The sequence below is a fragment of the Danio rerio genome, chromosome 23, assembly GCF_052040795.2.
Source record: "Danio rerio strain M-AB ecotype USA chromosome 23, GRCz13ab, whole genome shotgun sequence".
NCBI lineage: Eukaryota > Metazoa > Chordata > Actinopteri > Cypriniformes > Danionidae > Danio > Danio rerio.
The window spans coordinates 37,124,376-37,144,817 of NC_141043.1; the positions used below are offsets into that span (position 1 = coordinate 37,124,376).

General features: G+C 36.2%; 2 protein-coding genes and 1 long non-coding RNA gene across 15 annotated transcripts in view; 2 read left to right on the plus strand and 1 right to left on the minus strand.

Annotated features, from left to right (window-relative positions):
• Positions 1-765: 765 nt before the first annotated feature.
• Positions 766-13,878, plus strand: sars1 (seryl-tRNA synthetase 1). Of its 3 annotated transcripts, XR_015522781.1 has the most exons (12): positions 766-965; positions 2,630-2,700; positions 2,795-2,875; positions 5,400-5,558; positions 6,489-6,632; positions 6,869-7,024; positions 8,533-8,754; positions 9,679-9,808; positions 9,947-10,104; positions 10,190-10,959; positions 11,186-11,341; positions 11,806-13,878. XR_015522781.1 is itself a non-coding variant. In NM_001003882.2 (11 exon segments), coding segments are annotated over 11 exon segments (1,548 nt in total). In that variant the 5' UTR covers positions 782-829; the 3' UTR covers positions 13,210-13,875.
• Positions 13,368-20,442, minus strand: part of LOC141380527 (uncharacterized) — a 31,599-nt gene continuing 24,524 nt past the window's right edge. The window contains exon 2 of the long non-coding RNA XR_015523838.1: positions 13,368-14,998. This is a non-coding gene — a long non-coding RNA (uncharacterized LOC141380527). The remainder of the gene's footprint in view (positions 14,999-20,442) is intronic.
• Positions 17,322-20,442, plus strand: part of chchd6a (coiled-coil-helix-coiled-coil-helix domain containing 6a) — a 135,356-nt gene continuing 132,235 nt past the window's right edge. For 7 of the 11 annotated variants that reach the window (XR_015522782.1, XR_015522784.1, XR_015522786.1 and 4 more), the window contains exons 1-2: positions 17,322-17,383; positions 17,476-17,588. Coding sequence is in view for 6 of the 11 variants with exons in the window: in XM_087305587.1 (XP_087161713.1) it covers positions 17,505-17,588 (84 nt within the window). In the remaining 5 variants the exon portion in view is untranslated. Of the gene's footprint in view, positions 17,589-20,442 lie in introns of all 11 variants that reach the window. The other 4 variants (XR_015522783.1, XR_015522785.1, XM_087305585.1 and 1 more) reach the window with 2 other exon arrangements.

Consider the following 20,442-nt stretch of genomic DNA (forward strand, 5'->3'; position numbering starts at 1 on the left):
AGCAAATGATTATCAAAGTGGCGTCATGGTGGCAAAGTGTGTAGCATGATCGCCTCACAGCAAGAAGGTCGCTGGTTCGAGCTGGCTGGGTCAGTTGGCATTTCTCTGTGGAGTTTGCAAAACCCTCTGTGTTCACGTGGGTTTTCTCCGGGTGCTCTGGTTTCTCCCTCAGTCCAAAGACATGGTATAGGTGAATTGGGTACGCTAAAATGTCCGTAGTGTGAATGGATGTTTTACAGTGTTGGGTTGCAGCTGGAAGAGCATCTGCTGCGCAAAACATATCCTGGGTAAGTTGGCAGTGCATTCCACTGTGGCGACCCCTGATTAGTAAAGGGGCTAATCCGAAAAGAAAATGAATGAATGACTATGAAAGTACCAAATTGCTTACAGTCAAATAGTGCTAATGTTGTTTTGAAGTCATATTTAAAAGAGATATCAGACACAATATAATTAGCGTGTGGTAAACAATATAGAGACCGTTTAAATTAACTGTGCGAATATAAAACCAACTTTACCTGAAGCTGGTTTTAGCTGGTCATCTCCCAGAATGGCCAGGTAAGACCTGTAAATGGGCAAAACTCTTCTAAAACCAGCCAACTAGCTTAGACTGGTTTAATTATTTTTGCCAACATTATGTAATTAACATTATAGAATAAAATGAAAGCATAATTCTCAAAAATCTTCTATAATAAATGATTTTAACTTCAGCACGGTTGAGTGATGAGTATGCATAAGCTCTCTAGCGCCTCCTCTCCATATTCCTCCACACTTTTTGGATTTTCCTTTCCTCCTCCATTCATCCGCACCGCGCACCTCGTCCACAGGCATAATGGTGCTCGATTTAGACCTGTTTCGCACCGACAAAGGCGGCGATCCTGAAATTATCCGGGAAACTCAGAGGAAACGGTTCAAAGATGTGTCTCTGGTGGATAAACTGGTCCAGGCGGACACAGAATGGAGAAAATGTGAGTGAAGGCTAACGCTAAAGCTAATGTAACACATGGCAGCCTGTGAATGAGAACAGATTGTGACACCTTTAACCGATTAATTATTTAAGATCATGACTATATCATGGGAAATACACACTTACGGTGTCATGTCACGTAGTAACTAATATAAAATGTGTCGAAATGAGCAGAAACCGCATTACCGGTGTTCTGGAATAGCATGTAGCATTGATGCTAATGGATAAACCAGCTGCCATACTATGCTTAATCTTACTCATTTCAGTTCATAAAATTAGTATGTGTTTATTGAGCGTAATATATGTTTATAGCATGGTATTTGGATGTTGTGAGGTATAAGTATGTATTGATTAAATCTGTCGCAGCAGCATCATCCGGCTGGATCTGATGCAATCTCTGTCAGAGGAGGAGCTGCTGACTGTCAGCACTGTTCTCATGTTAGTGCTTTACCATGTTAATTACTATGACAAGATGACCGATTGGAAATTGAATGTTTGATTACTTTATACCTATCTAAAAAAAAATTTATAATAAAAAAATCAAAGAATTAAGACATTTCAACGTAGTATTGTCACATATGTTACATGATAACAAAGGAACCAGGGATGCCTTAAGGGGACACTTCGCCAAAAAATAAAAATACTTGCCTGACAAGACATTCAAGATAATTTTTTTCCTTTTGTTTTTCCTTGATTATTTAACTGGCTCTTTAATAAATTAACAAATAACTAATAGTAATTATATTTATATATATATATATATATATATATATATATATATATATATAAGCATGTAAAGGCAAATCCTCTCTGTCTGGCGTTGTAAACAAACAGCATCAGCTCATGTCATTACAGACTATTATGAACACAGTCATATTTTCTAAGTCTGTGAATTAAATTAATAATGTTCGCCAGGAGTCATGGATATTAATTGCATTTTGCCTTTAGATTCTGAAAGTGTTTGCTCTTGTCTTGCAGTTTAATATTACAATGAAAAAAAGCAAATACACACGCAAATATATATATATATATATATATATATATATATATATATATATATATATATAATACACACACATACATATATATGTATGTATGTGTGTGTGTACATAAATGAATAAAATTTTGTATATATGGATATTTAATTTGTTTATCAACATAAAAGATGTTTCAGTTTTCAGAACTGATTGGTGTAGTATTCCCCAGTATATTGATGGGGACTCTATACTGCTCGGTGAGCACCGTCTTTCAGATGAGATGTTAAACTTGACTCTCTATGGTCATTAAAAATTCCAGTTTTCAAAAGAATAAAAATCTTAAAATGTACACAACTTATAAAAAAAGCATCCCATAACATAAATAAGTTGTCAATTAATAAGAATATGTCAATAACTTAATTTTGACAAAAATATCAGATAGAACCTTATAAATCTAAGGTGACTATATGTATGTATGTATGTATGTATGTATGTATGTATGTATGTATGTATGTAATGACAAACCTGTTGCAGCTTGTGGCATAATTTCACATTTTCTCTCTGAATCATCAAAACACAATTTGACAGATCTGACATCTCTCCTGGTGTTATCAAAACATTACAATTACTCTTGCCAGACCACTTGTCAGTAAATCAGTGACACTGACGAAATATTTTTTGCCTCCAGGTCGTTTCACAGCAGATAACCTTAACAAGGCCAAGAATCTCTGCAGCAAATCCATCGGTGAAAAGATGAAGGCATGTAAAGCAGCTGTAATATTTTTTTGATATTTTGTCATTAAGTTTTAATAATGACTGCTATTAAGATGTTTATTTTCCTGTGATTTTGCAGAAGAAAGAGCCAGTAGGGGATGATGACACTCTTCCAGAAGAGGCTCAGAATCTGGAAGCCCTCACTGCAGAAACGTTATCGGTATGATATATAGAAGAATAATTCATTTAAATTCAAACTAAATATTGCAACAACAACAACAACCAAAATCTGCCAAATTACATGCAATTTTTGGTTTCTTTAGGTTTTTCCCGCTCTATTGAAGTTTTGTTTAAGATTATTTTTCCTTACATTTTCAGCTCAAATACCCCAGAAATACTATTTTATAATTCTGGAAGGATTATAAAACACTTAGGCTTTGATCCTAATTGTGCCATTTTGGTGACTGTCGCTTTAAATTGAAATGAGATTGTGTTTTTTTCAAAAGAGGACGGAGCCCCAAGTCTAGGGGAAAACAACATGGGCATAATAAACTGAATAACTAATGTGTTGGGATGTCGGATTTCCCAAACAAAACAAAAACTTAATGCAAAAGATCCCCTTCGGTCGACAACCAAACTTGGACACTCAGTTGAGAGTAATTGAATAGATTTATTTTAGAAAAAAAAGTAGCAAATTTAAATGAGCTCCTCTTTAGGGTGGCCACAGGCCAAACTAACAAACAAAATAATCTATGAACTAAATTACCTATACCTATATTACCTATATTTTTAAAGAAAGGTACAGGAAGCTTACCTTTCTCCCTAAACAAAAACATATTCAAAAGTAATCAAATAAATAGGCAGGCCACCTCTACACGCTTAAACTCAAAAGAAGTCGAACGTATGAACAATGGTACAAAATCAGGGCTCGAAATTGGGACCATTTTGGTCGCATATGCGCCTGAAATTTAATCTATGTGACCTTAAAATATATTTGGGAGCATTTGTGCGACTGCAAATAATGGGTGTAGTGCGACCTGTTTTGATTTTTCTTTTTTAAATGTGCTGAATCGCTCTTCCCTGCCGCTGTATTGGTTCATATTGCTCATAAACTGCGGCTTAAAACAGAGCAGGCATCGCAATAGTCCTACTCATATATTGGGTCGGCTGACTCGCCTGCTTTTCCAATAACACAGAAAATTGTAAATCAGCTCATAACGAGACTAAGCATTTAAAATGACACAAAGTAAAAAACAAAACTTTTAAAGAGTGGTACAAGTGAGACTTTTCTTTATTTCTTTTGTCTATTTTTTTTCTTGAGATGTATATTATATTTCTATTTAGTTACTGATGACCTATTTGCAGTTTTCAGCATCAAATTGAATGATTTATTATAATCTTTCGTTTGTTTTGTCGCAGAAATATTATTTATTAAACTGCCATGTATATAAAAACAATAGCACAAAATAATTATTTCTTACTGCTTACTGCAATTTTTATTTGATGCACACCATTTTTTTCATAAAGTAACTGACATTTTATAGCAGATAACTTACATTCAAGCACATTCAAAGCAGCATGATAATGAGAAATGTAATTCATTGTTACTATTATTGTCATTGTCATCATCATTTATATCCTATAATTATTAGACATGCGTTTTGGAATTATTGCACAGATATCAAGTCATCTCAGCATTAGTTAGATAGTCGTATCTGGTTTTGTAAGTCCTATTGATCTTGTTTTAAAATACAATATATCTCCTAAAATACAATTTGCAGTGGTGCTCATTTATTTTTGGTTGGTGCTCCTAAATTTTTTCTGGTGCTCCTTAATTTTTTTGGTGCTCCTAAATATTTGAATTTGGGAGCACCGGTGCTACCAAGTAAAAAAGTTAATTTTGAGCCCTGAAAATTGAATGTTGGTCTTCGGCCGGAGGGGTAAGGGGAATCCAGGAGCTCCACTGCCAGCAACAATCACAGCACAAATGAGCTCCCGAACTCTGCTGGAAGCTCCTCTTTATACAGGCCTCCGAGACAAGGAGCAAATCAGAGCATGAATCACGCTGAAATGGGAGCCTATGGGATTACAGAAAAAAAGCAAGAAGCTGGGACAAAGAAAAAGACATGCAATACGCAATAAAAAATAAATAATAAACTTTAGTCATTACAGCGGAGCTACAAATGCCTGTGTGTCAGCATAGTGGCAGGATCAAAAACAAGACTAACGTCCTATGCTAATGAGGGAGAGATGGTCACTAATGGGTGGGGCTTTTCCCCTCTGATGACATATACAAAGGGAGAATGTCAATCAAAGGGTTTAAGCAAAGGGTTTCAGACTTAAAAGCTGGCTGTGTTCACACACTATGGTCTCACAACTGTTCTTAAAGCTTTTAGAAAAGTGATTTTTGCGTAATAGGTCGCCCTTTAAAGAATTTTCATTAAAATAAGTGCAGTTTTTTCAGTTTATGAGAGAGTCATGAAATTAAAATGTTTAACAAGTTTCACAAAAATATTATGCAGCACAATTGTTTTAGCATTAATCAGCATTTTTGTGTGATTTGTAAAGAAAAAATGATAATAGTTTGCAGTAAAACTGTTAATTGTGTATATTTGACCTCAAGAAATGCAGCTTTGGTGATCATAAAAGACCTTTTCTAAAAGCAAAAAAATGATCTGTCATGTTAAGATATAATATAAAACCCAATAAACAATTATCCTTTCTCTCTTTCCTGTCCCCGGCAGCCGCTTACTGTGACTCAGATAAAGAAAGTGCGGGTTCTGGTGGATGAGGCTGTGCAGAAGACAGACAGTGACCGGCTGAAGCTGGAGGCAGAGCGCTTTGAGTATCTGCGAGAGATCGGCAACCTCCTACATCCCTCTGTGCCCATCAGCAACGATGAGGTGAGTTTCAGCCACAGTCGCAATTTTCACAAATACAGCGGAGTCCTGCAAATCAGCAACTATTTTAATTATTTAGCCTGACAGGTTTACTGTTCCAAAATATTACAAATGTTTCTTTAAAGAGAGACAATATACAGGAGACAAATATACATGAAATACTTTAAGACAATAAATAATACAGTACTAAAAACATCAAAGTAGTACATTCTTGGTATGCAGCAACTTTTTTATTTTGCCTTTTTTGGCAAAAATAATAACACTTCTCCTAAATTTTGCCTTTTTTGGCAAAAATAATAACACTTCTCCTAAATTATTGCCTGTTTTGTCTTTAAATATAACTTTTATATATATTTACTATATTTTGGCTTTAAATATTTCAAGAATCTTGACTGAACTGTTAATCTCAATCTATTATGCTGTAACTTGCCTTGAATACTCTTTTTCACAAAATTTACTACTTATAAACACATCTTATACTTGTTTAAAGTACAGTAGCAGGTATGCATTATTACCTCTTACTATTACTATTATTATTATTGTTGTTGTTGTTAATACATATCTCCATTAAACAGCGTCCCTGTTCAGTGCTGAACAAACAAAATAGTGCAAAAGTGATTCAAAGCACACATGCAAGCTGCTTCGACATTGCATGCATGGTTACAAAATTCCTGTACACAATGCAGCTTTAACAAAAGGACAAATTGACATTGTTACTTTCAGTTTACGGATTTAAAAATGTAGATTTTTAAGTTCTTCATATAAAGCAGCAGGTTTCCAATCTTCTATTTCCTGCATTTCCTTTTTAGTCAACAGCTCAGAAAGATATATTTTGGTCCAGTCCAGTACATGCTGGTCATACAGGTATGGCACTGGGTTATGGAACCAACCCTACAAAAGGAGACTACGGTAAAATGGTGTTTACTTTCCCAGGATGCTGATAATAAAGTGGAGCGCACCTGGGGTGACTGCACGGTGCAGAAGAAGTACTCTCATGTGGACCTGGTCGTCATGGTTGATGGATATGAGGGGGAAAAAGGAGCCATTGTTGCTGGAAGCAGAGGATACTTTCTCAAGGTTTGATGCCCATTAACTAGAAATTACTTCTTTTTTGTATTGTCAAACTGTGCTTTTGAATTTAATTATACAAAGTGTGCCTTTTTTGAGTAAATTAAATCTAAATATCTGTACTCTAAACATGTGGACACCATTTGGCCTTGTATATTATTTACAACCTTATAATGTTCTTTCAAAAAAAAAAAATAACACTACACATTATTTTTTATTGTTGTTGCTCATGTGTTTTATTTCAGGGGCCTTTAGTGTTCTTGGAGCAAGCTTTGATTAACTATGCGCTGCGGATCCTGTACAGCAAGAACTACAACCTCCTGTACACACCCTTCTTCATGAGGAAAGAAGTCATGCAGGAGGTCGCTCAGCTCAGCCAGTTTGACGAGGAGCTCTACAAGGTGTGTCACCTGTCTCTCTTATTAATCAGACACCATCACCGAGGTAGAATAAATGAATTCAAATAATAAAAAAAAACATTATATAAATATTTTATTTCATTAATGTTGTTATCTGTTCAGATTAGTTATGTTTCTTTGTATTAAACATTTGTTTTAATTTTAATCCTTAGTCTTACATTTTTAAAATGCATTTGAAGGAACAATAATTGAACGTGGGTTAAAAATGTATTAGTAAATAGCCATGTACCCTCAAATGTTCCTCAAAGCAGCACTTTTCTGTTAATAGGTTGAATTACAACCTCCACTTTCCAACATAAATCTAGTCTTTTTTTAGATCCACCTTTTTCTGAACACGTTTACTGTGTATTTTTATGTATTAATATGATAATAATCTCCACTCCAAAAATCACTTCCATTTCTTTCACGTTTTTTCTGAAGATGCTTTAAAATGTAATTCATTTTTTTTCCTTCTAATCCAAAGTAAAAACATCCAAATATTTCTGGTAAATGATTAAATAATTTCAGCATTTACAGGTTATTCGCGGTCTGCTCATTTGTTAATACTTTTCCAGTATAAGGAACAGTTCATTAATAATCACCTCGTTGTCTTTGTTTTTGCAATTTACTATAACTACATTCATAAAGAAATTGCTCCCAATATTTACAAATGGTCCAAAGGAAAAAAGGTGGATAATGCCACCCTACTGCTGAGAACACCTGGCATGAAATCAGACTCCATTCTTCCATACAGAATCTCTCCTTAAATTTCCCAAGTTTCATGTTGGTGCATTTCTTCAGTTTATTACACTAATACAATATTTTTTATAAGGTTCAGGTCAGGACACTGGGATGGCCATTTCTAGACCTTATTTTGTGCTCAGTGACCCATTTTGGAGATGTTTATTAAGGATGGTCTTAAACGAAGATCCAGCCACAGTTTGTTATATAATATTTTGCAGAAACATTTTTCAGAACATGATGTTCTGAAGCATTGTCATAAAAATAGGCCAGTGGTTTTAAAGGTCCAACAGAATATTAAACCTTTGGACATGGTGTACATTTCGCCCTTGTGTATCCCATTAAAGCACAGATGTCAAAACCAGTTCCTGGAGGCCCGAGATCTGCACAGTTTAGTTCCAGCCCTAATTAAACACACCTGATCAAAATAATTGAGTTCTTGAAGGAGGGTTGGAACTAAACTGTGCCGGGCTGCAGCCCTCCAGGAACTGGCCTTGACACATGTGCATTTGTGCCATTGTTGTGCCAAAAAGTTTGTTTCTCACTTACATAGAAAATATTCAAAAATGCAAAAGTGTCTGGAAAGCAAATGTTCTGGATTTGATGGATGAGAGCATTTTTTCCCACTTTAAATCCTCCCAAACTACTCATTGTCCAGCTGTGTTTCTTGGAAGAGTCTTTGAACACAACATCTTCCATGCACATTTATAACCCTTATACTGTATGAACCCACAGACAATGACAGTATTTCCTATAATGTATTTCTTCAGGTGATCGGGAAAGGAAGTGAGAAGTCTGATGATAACACAGTGGACGAGAAGTACTTGATTGCCACATCAGAGCAGCCAATCGCAGCCTTCCTGAGAGATGAGTGGCTGAAGCCAGAAGAACTTCCTATCCGCTACGCTGGCCTCTCCACCTGCTTCAGACAGGAAGTGGGCTCTCATGGCAGAGACACGCGCGGGATCTTCAGGGTCCATCAGTTTGAGAAGGTCTGAACTAGTTTATCGTGGAAACACCAAGTGATGACAATTAAAGTCTGGGTAAAGAAAATTCTGAGAATTGTTTCTATAATCATATATGTTATAAATGCATTACTGAAACACATAGCAAAGACTCTAAAGTATGTAGTACTGAATTTTGGAGTTTTCAGCAATTCTTTGTTCAGTATTTTTTTGCGCGGCACAATATACAAACTAGGGATGCTCATTTAGATTAATTTTGCAAATCGACAGCCGCCGCTCATTAACCAGGGTGTCTGCGGAGTCTTAAAGTATTGAAGGTTGATAAATCAATTCTGAAAAAATGTAGGCCCTTAAAAGGTATTAAAGTCCTAATCACGTTTTTTACGAGGTCCTCTATTTTGTTGAAGCATTGTCCAAAGAGTTTGACTCCAAAAAAAGCATAAATATATTTATTTTATGTAGTTTATGTACTCCCGAGAGAAAGACGAGTTTAAACAGTGGCTGAAACCAGTCGCAGAAAACAACCCTTGTCTTTAAATATTTAATATTAATTATATTTAATAATTAATAAGTCTTAAAAAAATTGAAATTACCTTTAGGATTCCCGCATATACCCTGCTAAATTAAATAGTATGTTACATGTTTTACAATATGCTCGCTGTATTAAATTTTAACATACTTTGTTTTACTTATTTTTTACCATGTACATGTAGGCATTAGGTCATATAAATTAGCTTGAAGGTCTTGGAAAAAGTCATTGAATTTTGTAGTGGAAAAATGTGTATGAACCCTGTTAATGACACATTTTTCTGTTGTGTGACAAACTCAGACAAACATTTTAATATCACTATACCCAGACTTTAAATATTGAATTAAGTTGATTTTCATTACAGAAAGACCCTAGCACAAAGTCAAAATGACTGTTATGAATCCCACAACCTCTCTTTCCAGATTGAGCAGTTTGTGTACGCCTCTCCTCATGATGGCAAATCCTGGGAGATGTTTGATGAAATGATTGGAACCGCTGAATCCTTTTATCAAACATTAGGAATTCCTTATCGAATTGTCAACATCGTGTCAGGTTTGTTCACATTCTCCTTTTTCCCTGATTTAGAGCACCAATGCAACTAAAAATGGACTTTTTATTGGAAAACATTGAACATTTTTCTGACCGCTCCATAAAAAACGTAAAAAATTATTGTTTTCTTTTACATCACAGGTGCTTTGAACCACGCAGCTAGTAAAAAGCTGGATTTAGAGGCTTGGTTTCCTGGTTCCCAGGCTTTTAGAGAGCTTGTGTCATGCTCAAACTGTACAGACTATCAGGCTCGTCGCTTGCGGATTCGATACGGGCAGACTAAGAAAATGATGGACAAGGTACTACTCTTCTGAGCAAGGAAGTTCTGGATATTATATGTTTACAGTTTCAGGTTGGTTTAACTATTGTGTGCTTTTATTACAGGCTGAGTTTGTGCACATGCTCAATGCCACCATGTGTGCGACCACTCGTGTCATCTGTGCCATCCTGGAGAACTTCCAAACAGAGGAAGGCATCATTGTTCCAGAACCCCTCAAGGCATTCATGCCTCCAGGTGAGTGTTATTATTAAGCTTGATTTGTTTAGCTAAAGTTTGATACTTAATAGATTTTCTTTAGATGACTTCTAATGCTGATTCTTCTGAATGACGTTAAGAACTGATTCAGGTCATTAGTTTGGGAATCTGACATCAGTTGTTGCGCTCAGTCTTTGATACACTACACAGAACTGAGTCTGTTCTTTAAGAGTTTGACCACATTGGTTGAACTTTGATTTTGAATTAGCAATAGGTTCAAGCCAAACACAAGGAAATTGTTAATGCCCAATATTTTTTGCCTCACATTTTTTTTCTTGAGTTTATGATGTTTAAAAGATTAGTCAATTATGGAATTGTGCTATACTGGTCATGCTATAGACGGTGACTCAGTGGTTAACATTGTCGCCTCAGAGTAAGAAGGTCGCTGGTTGTAGTCCCGCAAGGGTCAGTTGGCATTTCTGTGTGGTGTTTGCATGTTCTCATCGTGTTCGCGTGGGTTTCCTCCAGGTGCTCTGGTGTCCCCTACAAAGACATGCAGTATAGATGAATTGAATAAACTAAATTGGCCATAGCATGGCTCCAGCGCACCCTGTGTGTGGTTGCATAGCCCTCGCCATGGCCATCACAGACGTGCACCTCTCAAAAAATGTAACTACACGTCGCATAGCGCTGACGAGTGTGGGCAGGATTAAGAGCCATGCGAGCCGATGGAGCGAGTGTTTACAAGTGTCAAGTCCCTTGAAGGAGCTCCAGATGGAAACTATTGTTTTGTGTTCACTTTATGATTAAAGTTGTTGCATGTCTGCTGGTTCCCTCCTCAAAATTAGCGAGTTTGAGCCGAAAGGTAGCAATGGTAAAATAAAACAAGAAGAAACTCGATACAGAGGACAATAAAACCTACTGCCGACTAGCGTTTCGGAAGTGTTATTGCAGAGCAACACAAACAGCATGCAGAAGTATAAATGCATGGCAGAGCGCAAGGCATGCGCCGTGGGTCACGCAGATTACTCTGTTCAGAGGTATAAACCAGGCTTAAGTTGGTGTTTTAATCCGCTGTGGTGACCCCTGATAAATAGGGACTAAGCTGAAAGAAAATGCATGAAGAATGAATGAATGAATGGCCATTTTATATGTTACTGACCCATTAAAGGTACAAGATTGTAAGTTTTTTTTTATTCAGGGTGTCCACTGAGTCTTAATATATTTTAAATTTCAAGGTTTAAATTCATTTAGTTCTTAAATACCTAAATAATTTTAAACTGGTCTAAGCTACCTTAATCTGGCCAACATTCGTCCAGTCACGAACAATCCAAATCCTCCATGTACCAATATGGTTGAATTAACTCTCTTACAAAAACATTCGTTTAAAAGTTGTTAAGAATGTGTATGTATACAACTATGGTTTGCTTGTTTTGACACATTATTTAAAATATGTGGCTAAGAAGTAAGTTTTGAATTGTTTTGATGGGGCATGTAAAAGTCTTTGTCCAAGGTTTTATTTTAGAAAGAATTCATTTGAATAAATAGTGTTTAAAGCAGACCTGTAGCCAGCATGCTGAAAGGGGTGGTTCTTTTTTCTTAAAAACTGGACCTTTTTGCAGTTATTCGCCTAATTTTATGTTTAATTTTGGATTTGAACAAGTTGCATTTTAGGTGACATTTTAAGCAATATTTTTTGCTGGATTAGCTTGTTTTATGGTCATCATAGCCACACTTTTTCATGTACCAAAAACATTTCCGAATTTCCGAAAGATTTACATCAATTATCATTTACATCATATGCATCAGTTACATCATGTAACTTCAGAACACAAAAAGGAATCTGTTAAAGTTTTAAATAAAAAAAACTGTAGCCTATAGTCTTTTAAATATCACTCATTTAAATGGAAATCTTGCCCGCACGTTCGACTTTCCGTAGTCACGTTGAGGCGACAGCCAATACAATATTTTGCTTGGTGTTAAAGCCTTTTTTTGATAGGTAATTTTCACATTAGGGTATATGCACAAAGGCTTTTAATTTTAGTCAGCCAGCCCCAGGGCTTCCGGTTAAGATCTGAACATTTTGAAAAAAAACAGTGAGCTGAGGTATATCAAGTGGGTGTCAGACCAGACAAGAAGCACTGCATTAAATTAAACTTTTCCACACCACGTCTTTAAAATATAGAAATTAATTTTACTCCAGTATTTTCAATGGATTTTCTGTGCTAGCCTGCTGCTAATGCTAAAGGTTTTTTTGTTAACAACCAATTGGATGCTTACATCTATTTAACTGATTATATTTGAATTACATTACAGCATCGATGCTGTAAAAGCAACCTTATGAAATTAATAATAGTCACGAAGCTTTCACTGGAAGTTCATCATTGGCTGAAAAACACTAGCTGTGCATATAGTCCATTTATTATTGCATCATAGTCAAAATAGGACAAATGAGCTCATGTATGAAACAAATTCTGGACCTTTGTCAGTGAGGGGTGGGTCTTTTGAATCTCCCGAACCCCCCTGGCTAGTGTTTTAAGCCCTGCAAAAGTCATAACTCATAATGGTCCTAAAAGACCTTTAATAAATCTTAAATTTGACTTTGAAATCCTGTTACTTTAACTGCAATGATTAAACTTTTTTATATTTCACTAAAATTCAGTTAAACTTTGGGAATTGGACTAGACCTTTTAGATAGATGGTGTTGTTTTTCCCCAATAGCAAGAAGCCACCAGCTGTAAATTTTCTCTTTATTTTATTTCACTTAGGTTTAACAGAAATAATCAAGTTTGTGAAGCCAGCCCCCATTGACCAGGAAACAACAAAGAAGCAGAAGAAACAGCAGGAAGGAGGAAAGAAGAAGAAACATCAGGGCGGCGATGCTGATCTAGAGAACAAAGTGGAGAACATGTCTGTCAATGACTCTTAGACACGCCCTCCATAGTCTCATCCAATCATATTGGTTCACAGGTTCTTCATTTCGTGTAACCCGATCACAATTGCTGTCCCCTGGAGCTCTCACTTTTTCATCCAGGACAGTCCTACTGGAACTAAAGGTGATGCTGTCATGCTTATAATCTTATCTCACATCAACCAATCATTTTCATGCCAAGGGGTCTTTAGAAATATTCAATTAAATGCATGGTGACAAGACATTTAGCCATTAGACGGAAATGCTTTTACAGCACTTTAATTTCCTGAAGGCACTGCATTTCAAACCTGCCAATGAATTAAAGGGAACATAACAGTCAGTACTGGGATTAGAGGTGAGAGTTTTCGGACATTCTGGAAATTGGTTATGATAACAGACAGACTTCTTTCAATATCCTGTCTTATAATTAACATTTGTGCTATATTTAAAGTAGAGGTAATCATTGATTACTGTGCACCTAACATTCACATCGTCACAACAGTTAAAGCCAGCAGAATGCAGCTTTCCATCACGTCCATCACGTCTTTCCTTCATAGAAATATTTCTTCTCGTGATTTGTCTGTAAAAGAGGGAATGTTATTATATGTACAGTACTAACTAAAGATGCCTTGTGTGAGGAGGAGGAGGAGGACGGCATTTGAGAATAAATCAATACCTGAAGGAGTACATTGGTCGGGTGTTTGAATTGCTTTGTGTCATTTAATAATATCGTAAGATGTTGTGTTAAATACCACGCTGGAATATAGTAAAAGATGCATATATATCCAAAAAACTATACACTTAGTTAATCTTTTGAGAGTACAAGAAGCCAACATTAATATTATCTGTGATGCATGTACATTCAATTCATCTTTATGTCTATCCGCTTGTTAAATGTGACGTCACACGAAGCGGGTTTCGGGTCCAAGTGCTCTATTCAACTGAATGGGGAGACCCATGAAATGGTAATAATAAACGTTTACAAAGTGATTTAATACTTCTGAAAATCACGATCGCTATATATATGTCCATGCCTAATATCCAATGGTCAGAAAGTGATTCATTTTTTTTTTATAAATTGTTAAAATGTTGGTATTTGATATGCAGCAAACCCAGAGATTGTTGTGTACACTATGACTTTCTATAAAATTAACTTCAATGTGTGATATGAATTAAAAGTGATTATAAACGAATGATTTCTCAACTCAAATGAGTGGCGGCTTGGACCAGGAAACACTATTACATACGTCACCAACACGTCACCACTTAACAAGCGGATAGAGCTTTTATAGTGTGGATTGTGTCAAAGCAGCTTAACAAAGAAGTTATAGTATATTAAAACTCTCAGTTCAGTTTTCAGAGTTGAAGTTCAGTTTAGTTTCAGCTTAACAGCTGAAATTCCAAACACTGAAGAGCAAATCCATCAATGCGCAGCTCCACATTTCCCGAACCATGCAAGCCATTGGCGACAGTTGCGAGGAACAAAACTTCACCAATTGACGAAAGTGAAGGAAAAAAAACTTGAGAGAAACCAGGCTCAGTTGGGCACAACCATTTCTCCTATGGCCAAACTTCTTGTGTAGAGCTGTAGTCTAGGTGTCAGAGGCTGAAGAACGCTGGACATTCATCGTGGAGAAGCAGCAGGTGTGAGTATGTCACCGGTGGGTGTTTATGCTGGCCCACGAGATCAATGCGCAGACTTGTCTTTCCTTGTGGTGACTTTCAGGAATCAGACTCTTACTCTCCACTCCCCTATGGCCACCACAGCATCAGCTCAGGATACGGCCTGGTCCAGGATTATGGAAACCTCAGGAATAATAAAAGCAGACTAACATAAGCGCAGATGCCGTTCAAATTATAATATCCTCAGGGTCGGATAAACCGTTTCTGCTTTGGAATTTGGGTGGAATTTAGTTATCTAGTTTCCCCCCCTCAGGTGTGCAGAAGTGTAATTAAATTAAGACAGGTATTTGGTCCTGTCTGGAAGTGAAATAGTTTTACAAGATTACCCATGCTTGGTGGAGTTTACAGACTGGTTTGCCTTGGAAAGGTTGAATCTTTCAAGTGAATCGAATCTTTAAGTGGCATTTGTCGCAGCTACGCCGTTAGGTCAGATACATCTTTTATTGCATTTCCAATACTTGCTACAATTTTTTTAAAATACAAAAGTTGTTGTGATAAAGAAAGGAAAACAAAACTTAATATGGAATATAATCCAAATCCCACAGGAGATATGATACACAACAAAGCATATAATGTATTTTTACTCCGGTTGCCCTAAATAATGCAGCCTAAAGTCCTTTAGAGGATGTGGATTTCAAAAGCATTTGTGTTTTGTGTGTATGCTTATGCAAAGAGATGTGTATTTAATCTAGTTTAAAACTGACAGTTTTTCTCTGCCTCCCGAACTTTGCTAGGAAGGCTATTCAAAGTTTAGGTGCAAGACATAAGAGAGAGACTGCCTACAGTTGATTTTGATATTAATACTTATTATTGAAAGATTTTCACCTTAGCTGTGATCTTTCGGGCAAATCTACACTGCAAATTTTAGATAGTAGATTTAACTACCTTAGAGTTAAAATTAACAATCCCTCTGTTTATATGGGAACCACTATAAAAGTGTTAAAATAACACTTTTGAAAGTGTTGACATTATCAACACTCAGTGTTAATTAGCAAACACAGTGTAAAATATCTCTAAAATTTATGGCAAAATACCGGCAGCTGTGGTTGCCAGTAATCTGCTGTTTTCAACATTTTACATTCGTGAATTAAGTTTACAGAATTTTTTTGTTATAAATACATCCCACAGTCTGTATTTTTCAGCAAACACATTTAACCACTTAAATCCCAGAGCAAAATCCTCACTACAGAGGGTTGAACACTCAGACAGTGAAGTTAATAATGAATAATATTTTTAACATTTGCATCCTAATTGTTTGTTGAACCTGTATGAACAGCAGCAGACTGCCAGCAATATTGAACTAAACAGCTCTAATACAAATATATTTACATTTCTTTTTTATGAAATCACTTATAAAACACTTGAAGTTATATCTATAATAATTACGCACGCACAGTATAGTTTCTCATTAATCTTTCTTGTTATAACTGATGAGTTTTAGAAACACTGCTATAACGCCCAGAGAAACATTAAGATAGACGAGTAAAGGTGCAAGAGCTCAACTAAGCAGCCTCTGATGATGGTGAGGTCAAATGGAATATTTTTAATAGAAAAAAAATAAACCTGTTCATTATCAAATATTCCTAAAGAAATGAAGTCAAACTGTAATCAGTGAAGCTGCCAATGCTGTTATTTAATTGAGTTGTTTAATCCTCTGTTTTAATTCAGTTGGTTTGGTGAGAGGCTGTGTCTGTAGTTTTATTTTTTTCCTTCAATTTCACAAGATGTTTAACAGCATGTGTCTGAATTCACCAGGTGGATAAACCCTTATTCACCTGGGCCAGGTGAATGAGGGTGTATGGCGAGATTTCAGACACTCTAATTGGTTTCTCAAAAACAAGGGTTTTCTGCAAAGGTAGATAGGCTACATGTTACTCTGTAAGGAGGCAAATCAGCTTCTAACAGCGAGAGGGTTATTTTACCTTTATCTAACTCTAGAATTTTAACGCTTTACTCTGAATTACCACAACACTTGAAATTTACACCAATTAATTTGCTGTGACAAGGTGCAAGCTTATGTATAAAACACATTTTATATAGAATGGTAATTCAGAGTATTTGTTTTTGGCAAGCGCTTGATAAATTATGAATAGTGCTGGATAATTTTGGTCAATACTTCTATAAAATTAACAAAAAGAAATGTAACGTTATAATCATTTTGCTCAACCTCTAGAAAAAATGCTTGCTTCAGGTATTTCAGAAGTCATTTGTTTCAAAAGTTCACAGTTTATGTTGCAGTCAGTGTGGATAAGAGCATATCAGGGTGTATTTTAAAGTGGTTTTTTCTACTCAAAGAAATACGAATACTAAAGCATCTTACTGACTTTGTGTAAAAAAAAGAAGTGCTGAGTAAACAACGTAAATGAAACGTCTGCGTTAAGGACTACAAATCCCAGATATCTCTACTCCTCTATTGGCGTTTTATCCCAAAATTCTATTGGCTCGTTGTATTGTCGTAGGCCAATGGCGTTTTAGAATACTGCTCCCTACAAACCAACGCTTCTCAACAGTAAGATGTGAATCTGTCAAACATATTGCGTGTTTACGAAATTACTTGTATTCGATTCAATTAAAAAGTGACATATCCATCTTCGAACACAGCTCCATTAACGAGGCTGTAGCAAAAAGCAATGGGATCCGGAGAAAGCACGACAAGGAGAGTTTCTTTCGGCCTAGATGAGGATGACAGGGTGAGGATTCTGCGTGGAGTGAAGGTAATCCAACATCCCATATTTACTATTCACATGTATTATGATTAGTCATGCTGGTGATGTACGATAATGTTTATTATTGTGGGACTGAATATACCCTCGTGTTAGGTTAGCCCAATGCCCTTCAGCGAATGGGACACCTTTGGAAGAATAGGACACATGGTTTTTTCGTGTGTCAGTTCACAAAAACATCAACCCGAAGCTTTTTTTTTTCTCTTTCTGCAGACTTCATAAGATTAATTTATGGTTTATGACAGTCGTGTCCTCGGGGTCGGATAAACCGTTTCTGCTTCAGAATTTGAGTTGAAATGGAATTTAGTTATTAGTTTCCCCCCTCAGGTGTGCAGAAGTGTAATTGAATTAAGACCGGTATTTGGTCCTGTCTGGAAGTAAAATATTTTTACAAGATTAACGTTACCCACGCTAAGTGGAGTTTACAGACTGGTTTGCATTGGAGAGGTTGAATCTTTCAAGTGAATCGAATCTTCAAGTGGCAGTTGTCGCAGCTTCGCCATTAACGTTAGGTCAGATGAGGACAAGAGTTCAGATGCATAAGAAAAATACTAGATATACATTAAAATCTCTTTCTCTCTCTCTCTTTTTTTAAATAACCGGTTTAATAAAAACATACTTTAATTTAGTCAGCTCTTAGATGGTGGTGATGTCCCTTTCTCATATGAAAATCTATGCATCAGTTTTCTTTTCCTGTTCCTCCAAAGGGTTATGCCATTGTTTTTGCTGCAATATCTGACTGTGTTATACCTTTAGTCAAATCTGGCCCAAAGGTTTTTTAGATACTTTTATTTTTGACGACACACACCTTTTTGTTGACCAAACTCCTCTTAGTTCTATGTCAAACAAAGATATTTGCTTATTTATTAATAGTTATCGGATCTCTTTACTTGCTTGCATAGGTTTTTGGAATAATACTTTTGATGACATAGATTGGAAACAGTTTTGTCTTCTTCGTAAATCAATTATTTTTATCTAATAAAGCTGTTGAAGTCTCAATTAAAATCATTTATAATTGCTACTAGGCATGGGACGATAACCGTTTTCAAGGTTTACCGCTGTTTGGAAAAGTCTAAGTTTTAAAACCGTCAAAATATTTTTGTAATAGCGTTCCTAAGGTATGTGTTCGATTTTTTTATTTATTTATTTTTAAATAAATTTTTTTGTACAACAGTATTTCTAGCAAAAAAGATATCCAAAGATGCCGTTTTAAATGGTAAAGAAATTAGTGTTTTTGAAACAAATGAAGACAACAGAAGTCAATAATTCATTTGAATTATTTAGCCTGACATGTTTACTGCTCCAAATGTTTCAAAAAATTTTGTATATTGTTTTCAAAGGGAAAACATTTTTTTTTCGTTTTTTTACCCAGACATTAAAAAAAGAATATATTTTAGAGCAGTAATCGCAATACAGTGAAACCGTGATGTTTTTATTCAAGGTTATTATACCGTCAGAATCTTATACCGGCCCATGTCTAATTGCTACCTAATTAAAACTAAACTTGTGTAATTTAAAAACAATATTTCACCTTAATGCTCATTTTGTACTAAATATGGCGAAGCATTAAATTATTTATTTTGCGAGTGCACTTACTGTAAAGTGTTTTGGGTTGACTTTTCCAATTTCTTAAAGTATATTATCATTACTTATTTCCAAACTTTTGTATTTCCCCAAAAAATGTATTCTTTGGTTACACTCTGCACTTAAATCCTTCTCATTGTAAATTTATTATTATTTATTGTTTTTATTTAGCTAAATTTGACATCCATAAATGTACATTTTCCAAGAAACACCCTTACTTTTAATTTTTTTAGAAAGGACTTTGATTTATTTGTGAACTCCTAAAAAAACTCTAACAATTCAATTGCATGTAAAACTCTTTCTTGGTGTAAATCATTTAAACTTGTTTCATTTGCTGGAATTTTGTCTATGTAACCCTCTTTGTCTCTATGTTCATAGTGCAGAAACCTCTAAATGGCATCTGACAATTTCTTCTAAAGTTAGCATGTTTATCAGGCTCCTGTGTCTAGGTTCACTAATATTACTTTTATGGCAAAGAGCAAGTCATTTTTGTGGTCTTTAAAGTGAAATTGTCACGGTTGCAGGTTTGTGCGCTTCTCCGGAGTGTATGTTGATCACGTGGGTTTGTTTTGTTTTGGTTGTCCATGTGGATTTGTTAGGCTCACGTGTTATGACGTCATTCAGTTGGTCTGATTAGTTCGCCAGCTGAGGCTCATCATGGTGCCTATATCTGGGCGACGCTTTTGTGTGTCTGTGTCAGTTCGTTGTTATCACTCATGTTTGTGTGTCTGTGCTCAGGCCCTGCGGAGTAATCTGGATCTGGTTTTCCCCGTTCTGTTTCCTGCCCTGCGTCCTGCGTCCGTCTAGCCTGACACTATTTGTATTTGTCTTCACAATAAACTTGTACACTTGCTATTGGATCTTCTCTGACTCTCACTGAAACGTAACAGAACGAACTGACCTTTTATATGGATCCAGCGAGTGTTTCCCAGATCTCCGAGTTCGTCTCCCACAGCAACGCTCGGATCGACCGTCAGGATGAGGCTCTGGCCACCACGGCTCAGGCTATCCAGGCCCTGGTTGGCCAAGTTTCATTGCTCACATCCCAGGTCCAACAACTGGTTACTCGTGCTGCACAGGCTGATACTCCACCTGCCCCCGAGACTGCACCGACCCCGGAAGTGTCACCAGCGCCTGCGGTTCCTGGTCGCTCTGTTGAGCCGCGTCTTCCACCTCCGACCAGCTATTCTGGAGAGCCTCTCTTGTGCCGATCCTTCCTGTCTAAGTGTTCCCTTTACATCTCACTGCAGCCGTCATTATT